This window comes from Aulonocara sp. 'chitande type north' Nkhata Bay, linkage group LG9, assembly GCF_057382095.1.
Source record: "Aulonocara sp. 'chitande type north' Nkhata Bay isolate Kocher_YH1m ecotype deep benthic linkage group LG9, A_spYH_male_GT1.1, whole genome shotgun sequence".
Lineage (NCBI taxonomy): Eukaryota > Metazoa > Chordata > Actinopteri > Cichliformes > Cichlidae > Aulonocara > Aulonocara sp. 'chitande type north' Nkhata Bay.
Genome location: NC_141352.1, coordinates 20,875,169 through 20,888,504, shown reverse-complemented (window position 1 = coordinate 20,888,504; position 13,336 = coordinate 20,875,169). Strand labels below are relative to the sequence as shown.

At 40.3% G+C, this 13,336-nt stretch overlaps 1 protein-coding gene across 3 annotated transcripts in view; it reads left to right on the top strand.

Moving 5' to 3' along the window:
- Positions 1-1,784: 1,784 nt before the first annotated feature.
- The window catches only part of ptprn2 (protein tyrosine phosphatase receptor type N2), a 216,205-nt gene continuing 204,653 nt past the window's right edge, over positions 1,785-13,336 (top strand). For 2 of the 3 annotated variants that reach the window (XM_086306435.1, XM_086306434.1), the window contains exon 1: positions 1,785-2,137. In XM_086306435.1, the coding sequence (XP_086162561.1) occupies positions 2,026-2,137 (112 nt within the window). In that variant the 5' untranslated portion in view covers positions 1,785-2,025. The remainder of the gene's footprint in view (positions 2,138-13,336) is intronic. The other variant, XM_086306433.1, reaches the window with a different exon arrangement.

Here is a 13,336-nt window from a genome sequence, read left to right as displayed (position 1 = left end):
GAAAAGTGCACAGCCTCTCTGATTGGTGGATTCAAATTCACCAGCTCCCAGGCTGACCTAGAAACTTACTTCTCTCTCCCTGTGTGTGTGTGTGTGTGTGTGTGTGTGTGTGTGTGTGTGTGTGTGTGTGTGTGTGTGTGTGACAGAGAGAGAGAGAGAGAGAGAGAGAGAAAGGCTTTTAATGGGATGATCTCATTCTAAGATTTAAATTCAATATATTTAGACTGGTTGACTGAATTGGATCTTGTGTGTGTGTGTCTCTGTGCATGTGTGTTTCCTCATGTGTACATATTTGTGATTGTGTGGCTGTAATAAAATTTTTTGCAGATTTTTGTCATTTAACAAGTATATTTGAGGGACCCTCAGCATGTTCAGCATTTTTTCAGCTGTCCATTTTGCTTTTCCAATTTTTCTGTTTAACTTATTACTATTGTGCTAAATCATACTATTTCTGCTATTTTATAAGATTTGTGCTTAATATACTATTTCTGCTTTTATAGGATTTGTGCTTAATATAGTATTTCTGCTAAATGTAGTATTTATGCTTAATCATACTATTTCTGCTTTTCATAGTATTTGTGCTTAATATAGTATTTCTGCTAAATTTAGTATTTCTGATTAATTATAGTTTTTCTACTAAATCATAGTACAGTATTTCTGCTTTTTATGGGATTTGTGCTAAAACAAAGTATTTCTACTAAATGTAGTATTTGTGCTTAATCATACCATTTCTGCTTTTTATAGGATTTGTGCTTAATATAGTATTTCTGCTAAATTATAGTATTTCTGCCAAATTATAATATTTGTGCTAAAACATAGTCTCAATTTAAAATTACAATATTCATAGTTCATCACAGTGTCTCTGGTAAATCACAATATTTCTGCTCTGTTGTACTATTTTTCTAAATCATAGTGTTTCTGTAATGTTTAAGTATTTTTGGCTAAATATATTCTTTCTGTTATCTTATACTATTTCTCCTAAATTCTTGTATTTTTGAGAAGTTATCATGTTTCTGGTAAGTTACAATATTTCTGCTAAATTCTGCTATGCTATTGTATTTCTGCCAAGTATTATGTTTCCTCTAAGATATTGCAGTTCTGCTAAGTTATTCCATTTTAGCAAACTTCTTTTGCTTCTGCAAAGTTTTTACAATTTCTGCAACTTTTCAGCTTTTTCAGCTACTTTTTGCATACAGCTTCAGCTTTAAGCATCCACACTGCATTTTCGCAGGAAATGCAAATTTTTCTAGTTCACTTTAAGTTTTACTAAATTTAGTTTCTACCGGGTTGTTTTAGAGAATCTGATGTGGATAAAGAAAACGAATACAGCTATGATGAACACAAATGGAGACATTAAAAAATGTACTATATAAAAGTTTAAAGCTAAAAAATTTAAGTAAATTAAATAAAATGAAATATATGTATATATATTTTGTTAATATTAGCCCTGTATTTATTTTATTATAAATATCATATAAATAATAAATTTATATTGTATTATTTTAATGCACCTGTACTCTAGAAATGTAGTAGCAGCTCATTCATTGATATTCATGTGCAGTATTTCTGTAACTCCCCTGCAGTGCGCGTCATTTGTTTCCCCCAGTCATCTATATCAGTCCTATCAATCAATCTGAACATGTGGGGGTTTTCACCCCCCACCCCGGTTTCTGTATGTTGGCTGCAAGCCTTTCGGGCAGTGATCATTCACATCTCTCCTTTCCATCCATGCACCCCTCCCGGCTCGGTTGCATGCTGCACGCATCATCCCTCCTCACCATGTGTGTTTGACGTCAGAAACTTAGGAGGGGCTCCTCCGTGAGGCTGGTAGCTGTTTGTGGTGCTGAAACAACGCCTGTATTGTGTTGCCGTTTAGCCACTTCGGCTCCAGTTTCTACCCGTTTTTTCCGTATTGTTATTATTATTATCTGAGCCCTCCGACATGCTCTCTCTGTGAGTCTCCTCCGAGCGGCCGACACTTTGAGTTTGGGGTTAAACAACATGCTGTTTTAGCGGAGGTGAGCGATGGATTGGAGTATAGGCAGGAGCGGTATGGATTCAGTCTGGTGTCCCGTCCTCTTCGCGGCATTGGCTGTCAGCCTTTGCTCCTCACCTGCCCTCGCCGACAGAAAATTTGGTAAGCAGCTGTGCTCCACTTTCTGTTATTGCTTTTTTTTTTTGTAACATATCATGTGTTTTAGGTTTTTAGTTGTTTTTCTTTTGTATGTACGCTCACAGGCTCTGTCCGTGGTGCTAAATCCTCCCGAGTTGCCCTCTTTTGGCTCGATCTCTAATATAAACAGTTGCTCTCTTTGCAGAAAAGTTCCTAATGCATGCTGAGACTCATAATGTCGGTATTTGCAAACAGTGTATCACCGTCTTGGTGCAAACTTACCTGTGCCGTGGGCAAGACTGGATGAAACCTGAACAGGGAAAAGTTACATAACCTCTCAGGCCTCATGGACACAATCTTTCCTGCACACTTTTTGTATGTGTGACCACCTTTTACCTCCTTCATCTCTAGCAATGCATCCCATTTCATATTCCTTTAACAGTTTCCCAGCACATAAAAATTACTCACACGTTCCCTTAAGGAGCATGCAATTTTAAACTCAGTTAAATATTTGATGACATCCTATATGCTCCCCGGGAAAAGAGGGCATATTTCATATTGCTATGTTTCATATTCAGACTTGGCTGAGGTAAATTTTCATTACCCTTGATTTGTTCTTCCAGCCCTGCCTCAGACACTGCTCTGTGATTTGAAAGAAAAGAGTGGCAGATGTCCAAAGAGTGATGTATTGGAGCAGCCGCAGTGATAATTGTGTCCGTTTAATGAGACATATGAGAGATTAAATGATTCATTTTCCTGCTTCAGTAGTGTGTGAGCTCATTTACACTGAAAAAAAAATCAGATGTACTGATCCAGCATCAGGAGGCGGAGCACATATTTTCATAAACTTTATCATGAGCTAGAGGCGAATATAGGTCTCTGGTCGCCTCTTCTGCTCTGATGATTCATACAGACACTGAGCTGCATCATATTCTGTATATTTAGAACAGGAGGAAGCCCTTTGGTAACCTGTTGTCTTATTTTCTCATATAAACACATATATTCTAAGTGATCAGATTAACAAATACAATAATATGGAAAGCCCAGAACTTACCCTTTTGTTCACTGGGTTTTTCTCTCTGCAAGTTGGCTAATTTATTCTTCAAATTCTTGTGAATGAGTCAGTGCTCATATTCCCCGAGTGCATTTCTCTCATTGAATTCTCAGAGTGTTTTTCTGTGTGTGTGAATGAGGTCTCCATTGTCAGAGTGTGGCTGAGAGTTGGGGATGGTTATTGTTTTTAATGAGCCCCACTGCGGATTATGCCATGTCATAGGGAAGATTTGGATCAAAGTGCACTCATGATGTGACTCTATTTATATAGCATATGTAAAGCTCTCTCCATATGTGTGTATATATATATATATATATATAAATATATGTGTGTCTTGATCTAAAAATAACCACATCGTTGTGTTTGTGTGGGAGAGACGGTGAGAGCACGCTGTGTGTGGGTGTATACATCCTGCATGTCTGAGAGCACATGAAAGCCAGACGGAGAAAATAAGTCTGCAGCTACAAGCTCTGAAAATGCAGTTAATGGCTGTGATATTTAAGTAGTGGTGTGAATTTATGTCCATACGCACAACATTTTCCACATTGGCTCAAAGACTCCACCCTTGAGACACTTCAGCAGTTATCCAAACCTATTATTTGCTGTGTGGGAATAAAGAGATGAGCATTAGTGATCATTAGTGTTTTCATCGATTCTGCATACAGGTCAACTCAACTACTGATTCCTGATAAATGTTCTTTGTAGAATGAAAAGAAGACGCATGCCAAAGACTGTATATAAAAGACTGATATGGCACTATGACATCACTAGGTAGGCACAGCCTGTTTGGTTGTTTTTCAATAAATAGGACAAAAATGTTTAATACATCAAAGAAGAAGACTTAAAACTGGTGACGAGACCATTGACTTATCGGGGGAGTGTTACTGAGGTCATAGATCAAGTAAAGCTGTACAAGTCCCCCACTGCTAGCTATTAGAAAGAATGCAGGTTTAAGCTGCATTATGTGGGGGGGGGAAAGTATCTGGCTAACATCACCTAATCTTTGAATTCAGGTGTTTTCAGTCCCGTTATCACAGGTGTATAAAATCAAGTACCAAGCCATGAAGTCTGCCTCTACAAACATTGTGAAAGAATGTGTTTTTGTAGAGAGCCCACTGAATTTGAGTATGGTGCTGTGGTAGGAGGCCAACGTTGCATCTCTAGAGATTTGATGTTTCACAATCAGCTGTAAGAGATATTCTTGCAAAGTAGGAGTGTTTAGGAAGCACAACAACTGAGCCACAAAGTGGCAGATCACGTTGTCAAGGTTTGCAGGTTGTAGACCCGAATGCAGACTTCATAAACAAAAAACAAAACAAAGTAGAAAAAAATAAATAAATAAAAGTACCACAGAATTTATGTTATTTCATTTCCCACGCACAAAGATGGATGGACAAGAACGCCTTACGATTCTAGATTCTAAGGAAAACGGGGGCTTTAATTAAATATTGGAGGTAATCGGGGAGACTGGACTCAAGAGGACCAGTAAAACAGAGTAACTGCATAACAGAGACAAACACTTGACAGCGATGTATGCGATGACACCAGGAAGGCTAATTTGAACTAAAATGCAGGGAATCAAATATAAAGTAATCTAGAAAAAAATTTACAGGGCAATGGATTAGAAAAGTAGCAAGAACTAAAATCTAACCAGATTCTAGAGTTCAAACAGAAAATAGAGACAATAATATAATCTTTAACATCAGCACCAAAACTGTGTGTTGGGAACTTCATTACATGGGTTTCAATGACGGAGCAGCTCCAGCAGGTGAAATGTGCAGGTGCCCCAGTATGTTTGTCCATATAGGTCGCGTCATTATTGGCTGAAAGCACCTTTTTTGTACACTCTGTGGCTTAATCAATGAATCAATGCAACTGGCAGAAAAACATGCCAGCATTGTAATAAGGGCCTGATAAGCTTGGAAGCAGAGGATTTTGATGGTTGGACACCTCTGAACCTACTTAAACTGATTCTGGATTCCCACCACTGGTAATAATATAACAACAGCAAAACAGAAACACAAGATTAGAATAAACTCATTCTTTGCTGCTTCGCTCGATGCACAGGTAATCATCCGTTTTGCAACATACTATGGCCAAGATTTATAACAAAGACAATTTTTCTTTTCATTATGTCCTGAAACGAGTGACTGGGCCCATGAACTTAGTAGAAAAGTGTTTTAGATGTCAAGATTGAAAGCTGTTTTCCAACAGACTAGAAGTGTTTTTACAACCACAGCTATTGCCATCAGCAGGTTTGTGGCTGTTCTGAACTGAGGAGCTACATCCATGTTTTATACTGTCTACAGATAGGAAGAGAAGCAATATCTAGTAAATATTAGTGGGTTTTAAATCGCATTTTAACTTGTGGAGGGTTTACAATCATAATTATTAAGCCTTAACGAATTGGTTGCAACATAACTGTGGAGTCAGAAATGCATCTAGCATAAAAATTGAATGTCTACAAATGTAAATGAAATGTAAATAAGAAAAATTTAGTTAATCCATCTAACAGCTTTGTTGGTAGATGGACTTTTCCCCAAATACTTTAAAGAAAGTATAAAGCCAACTCTAGGAAGCATTTTAACTGATGTTTTGTGGGTTCGTGTTGTAGTAATTTACTAAATTAATCAGCTTAAAGGCAGAACGCTAAACTAAATTACAGCAATTCTGTTTTCTAACCTGAACTATTTTGGCTGCAAAACTTGAATCCTAAAGAAGATAAAAGTAAACTTCCCCAAAGTTAAATGTTGTTTTCTCCTGGCAGCTACAATGCCTAAAATAGCCTAAAACATGCCACCATTACCCATCACTATTGAAACTTTAAACCCTTTATTCCTCCTGTATTTGCTGTTCGTCGTCTCTGTGGTGCACTAAAATTTTCGATTGGTTTAGATTCGCTCACACGGCGTGCCATTTTGTTGCCTTGACCCAGCTGCTGACGTCTGAGCGGCTTCTTCTGGGAGGACGCTCTGGTCTTCCAAAGACTGGGAGAGGTCATGGACTGGTTAACGCGTTTCCAACTTGTTCCCACCAAGGTGACTCACTAACCAGCCTTGAGTCTGCCGCCTTGAAAGTGAGATGTAATTCAAAAGCACAGCACTTGTAAATTAACCAAAAGGCAGCGGCATTTAAAAAGCTTAACAGCACTCTTACACTTTAATTTTGCCTCAGTGTACGCGAAGGCCTGCTGTGCTCGTAATTGATGAAAGAGGCAGAAAGATTTTTATCAAAGGATTGGCAACTATTCATCTTTATTTGAAGAGTGCTGAAAGGTTAATGCCTTGTTTACACAAAGTTAGAAAAAACATAATTTAAATAATGAATTTATTGACTCCAGCACAGATTGTAGCCAATAGAAAATTAGCAGAAACACTCTAGTGCCTTGCGATCAGTATTTCCATCAGGATTGTTGTTAAAATTCTGTTCAGCATCTCTGCTTTGTTTGCAGAGGTTTGGCAGTGACAAGAATCCCAATACAACTACTGAAAAAATCCCAGTGTTTGTTAGCTACGCAGGTAGCTTTTCTCCAGCTTGCAGGTGCTGTTTATGAGAAAAAAATGTACTTTCAGCAACATTTGCTATATGTAAATAATAAAAGAAAGAAATATTAATCCTTTAAAGGTTATGAGCAGCTCCAAGGATTTAATAAAGGGAAAGCAGAGCAGTCTAGCTGCTATCGAGGTGTTGTTGCGATTCTAATAATGCACACACAAATCTAGCAGGAACACTGAGATCAGACTGAGCAGAGTTTAACATGGACACGCGGGGCTTGTGACAGCCTCTGAGCAAATCTGTTCCACTCCCCCCTTCAACACACTTTTTACACACAAATTAAGGAGTGTTAGAGGATATATTGATTGATATGTGACCTTTCTCCAATGTGTACATTGGAGATGTGCTTTAAGGCTGCACTGTCTGTCTGTTGTTTTTTTCTTTACAGCTGGCTCTCAGCAGCCACCGCCTAACATACCCAGACAAGTGGGATTTGATTAACTGGCTGCTGAGCTGTATGTATTTTGCCACAGCCCTCTGTCATCCAATAGATATCAGGACTGAGTGGTAATCAAGCATCTCATAGTGGTAATAAATCAACAGAGGCGATCGAAATGTGCAGCAGTATTAGGATTGATATTTTACTACAGCACAGATTATGAACATGGTGAAGTCTGCATCCACAAGCAGGACATCTTGCTTCAGTGGAAGTTGTCTTTTTTCATCCTTTATGCTGCGTGGTTTAGGATGTCTTCTTTTTTGTGGCACTAGGGCACAAATTGTGCATTCCCCCAACCTGTTGGCAGCGGTTTCTGGAGGCTGCTCGGTGTCACTGGGTGAACTGGGTGGCAAACAATGCAAATCAGCAAAAACCTCTTGACATTGCTTTGGTTGCAGAATGCTGTGGTTGTCTGTAGTTCTCTCTTAGTTTCTCTGCAAATACTTGCTAACTAAAAACTCAAAAAAGTGTCAAATGAATTTTGAAACAGGTCGGCACAACTTTGACTCGCCATTTCCACTCTCACTTTTCACTGTTTTGCTATAGTTCGGAGAGTAGCTGGACAGGGTTAGTAGACAAGTCACTTCCATTCAAACTATGACGTCAGCAACGTGCTAGCGACCAAAGCAAACACAAGGATGTTTTTGCCACCAGTTGGGGAAAACACATCATTCCATAGCAACAGGTGGTTGCCAGGGGGTGATCACTGACAAGTCTGTAGGTCTGCGTGACTGGGACTTCAGCAGTGACTGCCATGAAGTTAATGCCACATTAACTTGTCCACCAGTGCAGTATGCAAAACCTCTATAGAAGCAGGTGCAATGTATTTGAAGCCGTTACCATAAACCAGGGGTGGGGAACTCCAGGCCTCAAGTGCCGGTGTCCTGCAGGTTTTAGATATCACCCTGGGTCAGCAGATCTGAATCAAACGATTAGTTCATAACCAGGCCTCTGAAGAACTTCAAGACATGTTGAGGAGGTAATTTAGCCATTTAAATCAGCTGTGTTGGATCAAGGACACATATAAAACCTGCAGGACACCGGCCCTCGACGCCTGGAGTTCCCCCACCCCTGCCATAGACTGTATATGAAAGATCAACCCAGTCATCACACAGTAGAAACGCTTTGGACGTTTTTAAGCCTCAATTTTAATAATTTGGCTGCTTTCATTTAATTTTTGGGGACAATTTTATTTAGAATTTACAGAAATTTCACTTAAAAACTAGAGCGTCCTGTGCCGTACCATATTGTCCCCAGACATACTGGTATAAATACATTTTTACATGGTCACAAAAAAGTGTAATATTATGATATCAGTGGTTTATCAAGACCACAAGTTTGTTTCATAGCCCACACAATGACACAAGCCCGAGAACATCTGAGAGCGAGAGCGGGTGCCAGTCTTGAGCGGTACTGCTTCATCAACCTCCAACAAAGTAGGCTACACTTTGTACACTATTAAAAAAAAAACCTGTTCCTGATAAAGGTGGAAACAACAAACTCGTTTCACCACTTGAAAAAAACAAAAAACACCAGGAGTACCACTAAGCTATGAAGACACACGAGGAGGTGCTAGCAGACGGTGATGTGCGACCCAAAAGTAAACAAATGACTCAGCAGAGTGTCACCGGAGCGCTCACTCACTGCACTCAATATGACAGAAAGACCAAACGATGGATGGGAATTACTGATGCAGTTAAATGATGGAAAAGCAGCATTATGTGACAATATAAGAGTTGCAAAGTTCAGTGACTTTAATTACTCTACACTAAAGCGTTAAGCTGTTGTTTTATACTTACAAATTTCCAGAGAAAACACTACCTGGGCTACATTTCTGCTTTTGACGTATCCTTTATCACTATAAATAATGGTGTGTCACTACTATTGCACTATAATACTGCTGCTGCTTGTGGCAATAGATGCGAGTTCAGATGAGGTAGTCTGTCATCACTGACAGCAGCTCATTGGAAATGAAGGATGGAAAACGCCCTTATTTTATTTGCACTAATAAATGCTGCTGCCTGCAAACTGCATTCACCATAATTATCATCATTGCAAATTTCCTTGAAATTTTGTGATATAATTTTGGGGCTACAGCCTCCACCCCTAGCTGTCAGTACAATTAACTACACAGAAAGTCATATTATTTATTGGATAATTCCTTGAAAAACACCAGTACAACTTCCGACACCCACCCCAGAGGTCCTTGTCAGTAGTTCGAATTAGCTCGCACACAGCAGCCACCCATCAGATAAAGTGGGAATGCCCCTGAAATTGACATGCGCATTTTTGAAAATGAATGTGGATAAAGTTCATTCATTCATCTTGACCCTAAAATTGTTCTGTTACAACCTTTTACTCCTTTTGGATATGCCAAGTAGGCAATACTTCCATAAATACATGGACGAAGAAAATGTAAATTTGATGCAGAAATATCTGCTGCTGACAAAAAAGTATGAAGAAGAGGAGTTGGGAGGTTCTCTTTGGTGCTTTGAATTAAACCACAACAAGTTCATAGTGCCAGTGTGGGCAGTTATGTTTACAGGTGTTAAGCTACTAGATAACACATTAAGGGAGCAAACAAGTGATCAAAGACCTTCTTCTGCACAAACATATCTGCAACAGATTTTCACTGTAAGATATTTTACTCTGGGCCAAAGCAGAAGAAGGTATAGTCAAACACCTCATGCATGTATGTATATGAGTTTTCTAGTAATGAAAACTCCTCTGCCACCAAAATTGCTAATTAAGTTAAAACTCATATAAGGACGAGAACTAATATGACTGCCAGACTAATAAAAACCCGGCTTTGATGGCTCTCCTACTCTCAGTAAAGGTCACAGTGCATTTTTCGTTTCTCTCAGGATGTCTGAGTCATCTTGACTGGTCTGGTGGAGGGTCAGGCCGAAGCGCCGGCCTTCAGCTCAGCCTTTATTGACACTTCGTATGAGGAGCCCTTCTACAATTCACTAAGGGCTTTGACTCATCTAATAAATGGCAAACCATTTATTGGATGAGTTTTCATTGTGCAGTACATCCCCCTCTTCGTGCACATGGCAGCACATGATGGTTAAATAAGCATTTGGTGTGCTATTTGCAAAGCCTGTTTTTCCAAATTAATAAACTCAACAGCTGCAGCATTCAGTACGAGTGTAACTGATCTGACATTAACAGTTCTGCCATCATCTGTTGCTGAATATAATATATATCTATTGATTCTCGCTAATAAAGCGCATACGGTGTTGTAAAGGACCTCTTCTCAGCCACACAGCTGCTGGAAGTCTTGTTTTCAGGATGACATGAATCGCAGACTGATAAGCTATTCGAGCGACGCTGTTTTTCAGATAGTCTGGGAAACTGGTATTTTTGAGTTTTTAGTTGATTTCACAATTGTACCCTTGAAAGTGCAAGGAAAAAAACGTAAAACAAAGCAGGCTGTGTATCCATGGCTTGGGTTGCTTCCACGGCTGGTGTGATAACAGGCGGAGGGTGGATTTTCTTTGTGATTCAACAGATGCTCAGAGGAGTGTGTTGGGAGCACGGCGGCTGGCTGTTCCTGTGTCTTTCCAGACAAATGTCGGCAGCTTATGAGAGGAATGAAGTCAGAATTGTGTCAAGATAGACGTGTCGAGACGATACATCTCGTTAGGCTCTCTTCAGTTCAAGGTGAACCTTGAAGATATTCTGGGTCAAGGAGGAGGAGTGCCGCCAGAGAAGCGAGGAAGGCGACATGTTCCAGGGGAAGTCTGCTTTTCTTTTAGACGCTAAAATTAGTTTATAGTTCAGTAGAGGCTCTTTCTTCCTCTGAGACTTGTCAGGTGTAAGAACATGACGCATTTGGACCTTTACGTTGATTAAAAACACAAACAAAGAAGGTGTTTTCCCGCTTGCGTGCCAACAACAGTGCAAAGAACGTGCTCCTTTTTGCACTCTCTCTCCTCTGCACACACCTGACACGGCGAGTGTTAAAAACGTCATCGGTTTTTACAAGGAGGAGTGGACGGCGTTTCTCAAGGTTCAAATTAACTGGTGTTGGTAAAGGGGTTAGAGTGAAGGTCACCTCTGTGTGGCGGAGCTAAGATTTATAATGAGGACAATAACACAGTAATGAGGATTCTGAAAGCTGTGAGCTGAGCACAGGAATTAATCTATACTATCTCAGCTGTGATTAAAGCAGTAACGTTCCGGTTTCGCCTTTGGGGGATGCTGATTAATACTCTGGGCCATTTCTCAGTGCAGCAGGAAAGGAAAATGACTGTTTGAAGGGAAAAAAGCAACAGAAAGATGGGTGTTTTCCTATATTTGTGACCAACTGTCTCATTTGAAGTACATTAGTAACATATATGAAGAGAAGAAAAAAGGTGACGGTGAGACAGCGGAGGCTCGAAGCGAGGAGGAGGTTTAAACCGTGTCTGCCGTCTATCGTGATGGGTAATGTGCGATCGTTTAGGGCCAAGAATTTGGCATTTTGGTCACCACCTTGGTGTTTTGTTGGTGTCAGAAGTGGTCGTGTTTTGATAAGAAGCTGTAGTGCTAAGTTAACAGCTATCATAAGCTAGCTCAGTATATCATGACTTTAAAGCTTAATACAGTTTAAATAGGGGACTAATGAGAAAAAACGACTGTTCGTACGTGCATCCCTCCATCTTCTGCCACTTCTCTGGGATCAGGTTACGATGTTAACACTCAGCAGAGACGTCAAGGCCTCCCTCTCCAGGCTACTACCTCCAGCTCATCAGGGGAAACACCGAGGCTTTCCCAAACCTGCTGAAAGATACAATCTCTCGACTGAGTCTGGAGTATGCCCCGTAGCCTCCTCCCAGTCACCTTCCCTGAAACCCATCAAGGAGACATCCCAGTCAGATACATAAACCACCTCAACTGGCTCCTTTAAACCACAACCATCCATCGAGAGAAAAACGTTTTTTCTAACAGGACATAAACATCCGTATTTCTGTTTATGGCACTAGTTGGTAGCATAAATAGTTTAAAATGAATGTGTTTTAACCCCCTTTGCGGTCACCCTGGGGGCCACAAATTTAAATAATAGGACTTGGATACCGCTGAATACCTCAGCATTTAAAATCCACCTGAATATAGACTGCCTTTCCTTCTCAATAGCCTAATATTGATATTCATCTTGCAATGGGGGTGATTATGCAGAAGCACGTAAGGTAAAATATTAGAGGAGGAATGCTATTTGTTCAGTTTATGTTGCGTTATATTTACTTGGTTTTTCCAAACTTAAAGTCAGCTAAGAGAAGGGCTTTATGTGTTTTTGTATGTGTGATTATGTGTGTTTGTAGCCTTGCCACTAAGGGCTCTCCTCAGTGTAAAGAGGCCTGGCCAGTCCCAATTTATACACACACCCTGTTTATTTTGCCCTTTGTTACGCACTCATACACATCAATGCCCGCTCCGCTTTATGTCGTCATTCTTTTCAAAGGTTCTCTCAGCGCCTGCTGTGCTCATGCCCTACTATATATAAGAGGAGAGGTTAATCAGCAGATGCACACCAGGTGTGCCACCCTCCTCAAACGAATCACTTTCCCTCCTCTCTTCACAGCTGAGCCAGAAAACCACACCCCACTGCCACAGTGTTTTCACTGAGTCAGAAATGTGATGCCTTTGGGTGTCTGCACCAACTGCAGCCATAAAAATCCAATCCCTCAGTGATGAGAGGTGTTCTGACCAGGGAGCGGCATGGAGACAGTTTCATATCAATTTCCTCTCATCTCATCTGCATCTTAAGGCGTTTAATTCCACAGGTGGTACAGCTGAGTAGTTTCATTTTAAGCTGTGAAATTACCACTCAGGCACATAAATGACTTGAGGCCAACAAAGATGTCATTTCACTCCCATTTGCATGTCATCGATGTCACATCTGCAGGACAGGAAAGTCCAAACACCGAGGCGTGGTACTGACCTGCACTTTAATCGAGGTTCAGCTGGCACTCAAGAGTTAAACCTTTGTCCTCACCTGCAGGATTAGATATTCCCCTCAGGGCAGTTTGTGCTGGTTCACTTCGAGCTCTTTGGAACATAAGAAAGAAGAGGCTTAGCTGTTTCACTCGCTCCACTTCTGCTTTTCAACACTCAATCACACCTCAAGAGAAGGGAGAAAATCAAATGTCTGAATCACTCAGTGCAGGTCGGGAAAAAGGTCAACCCGGCC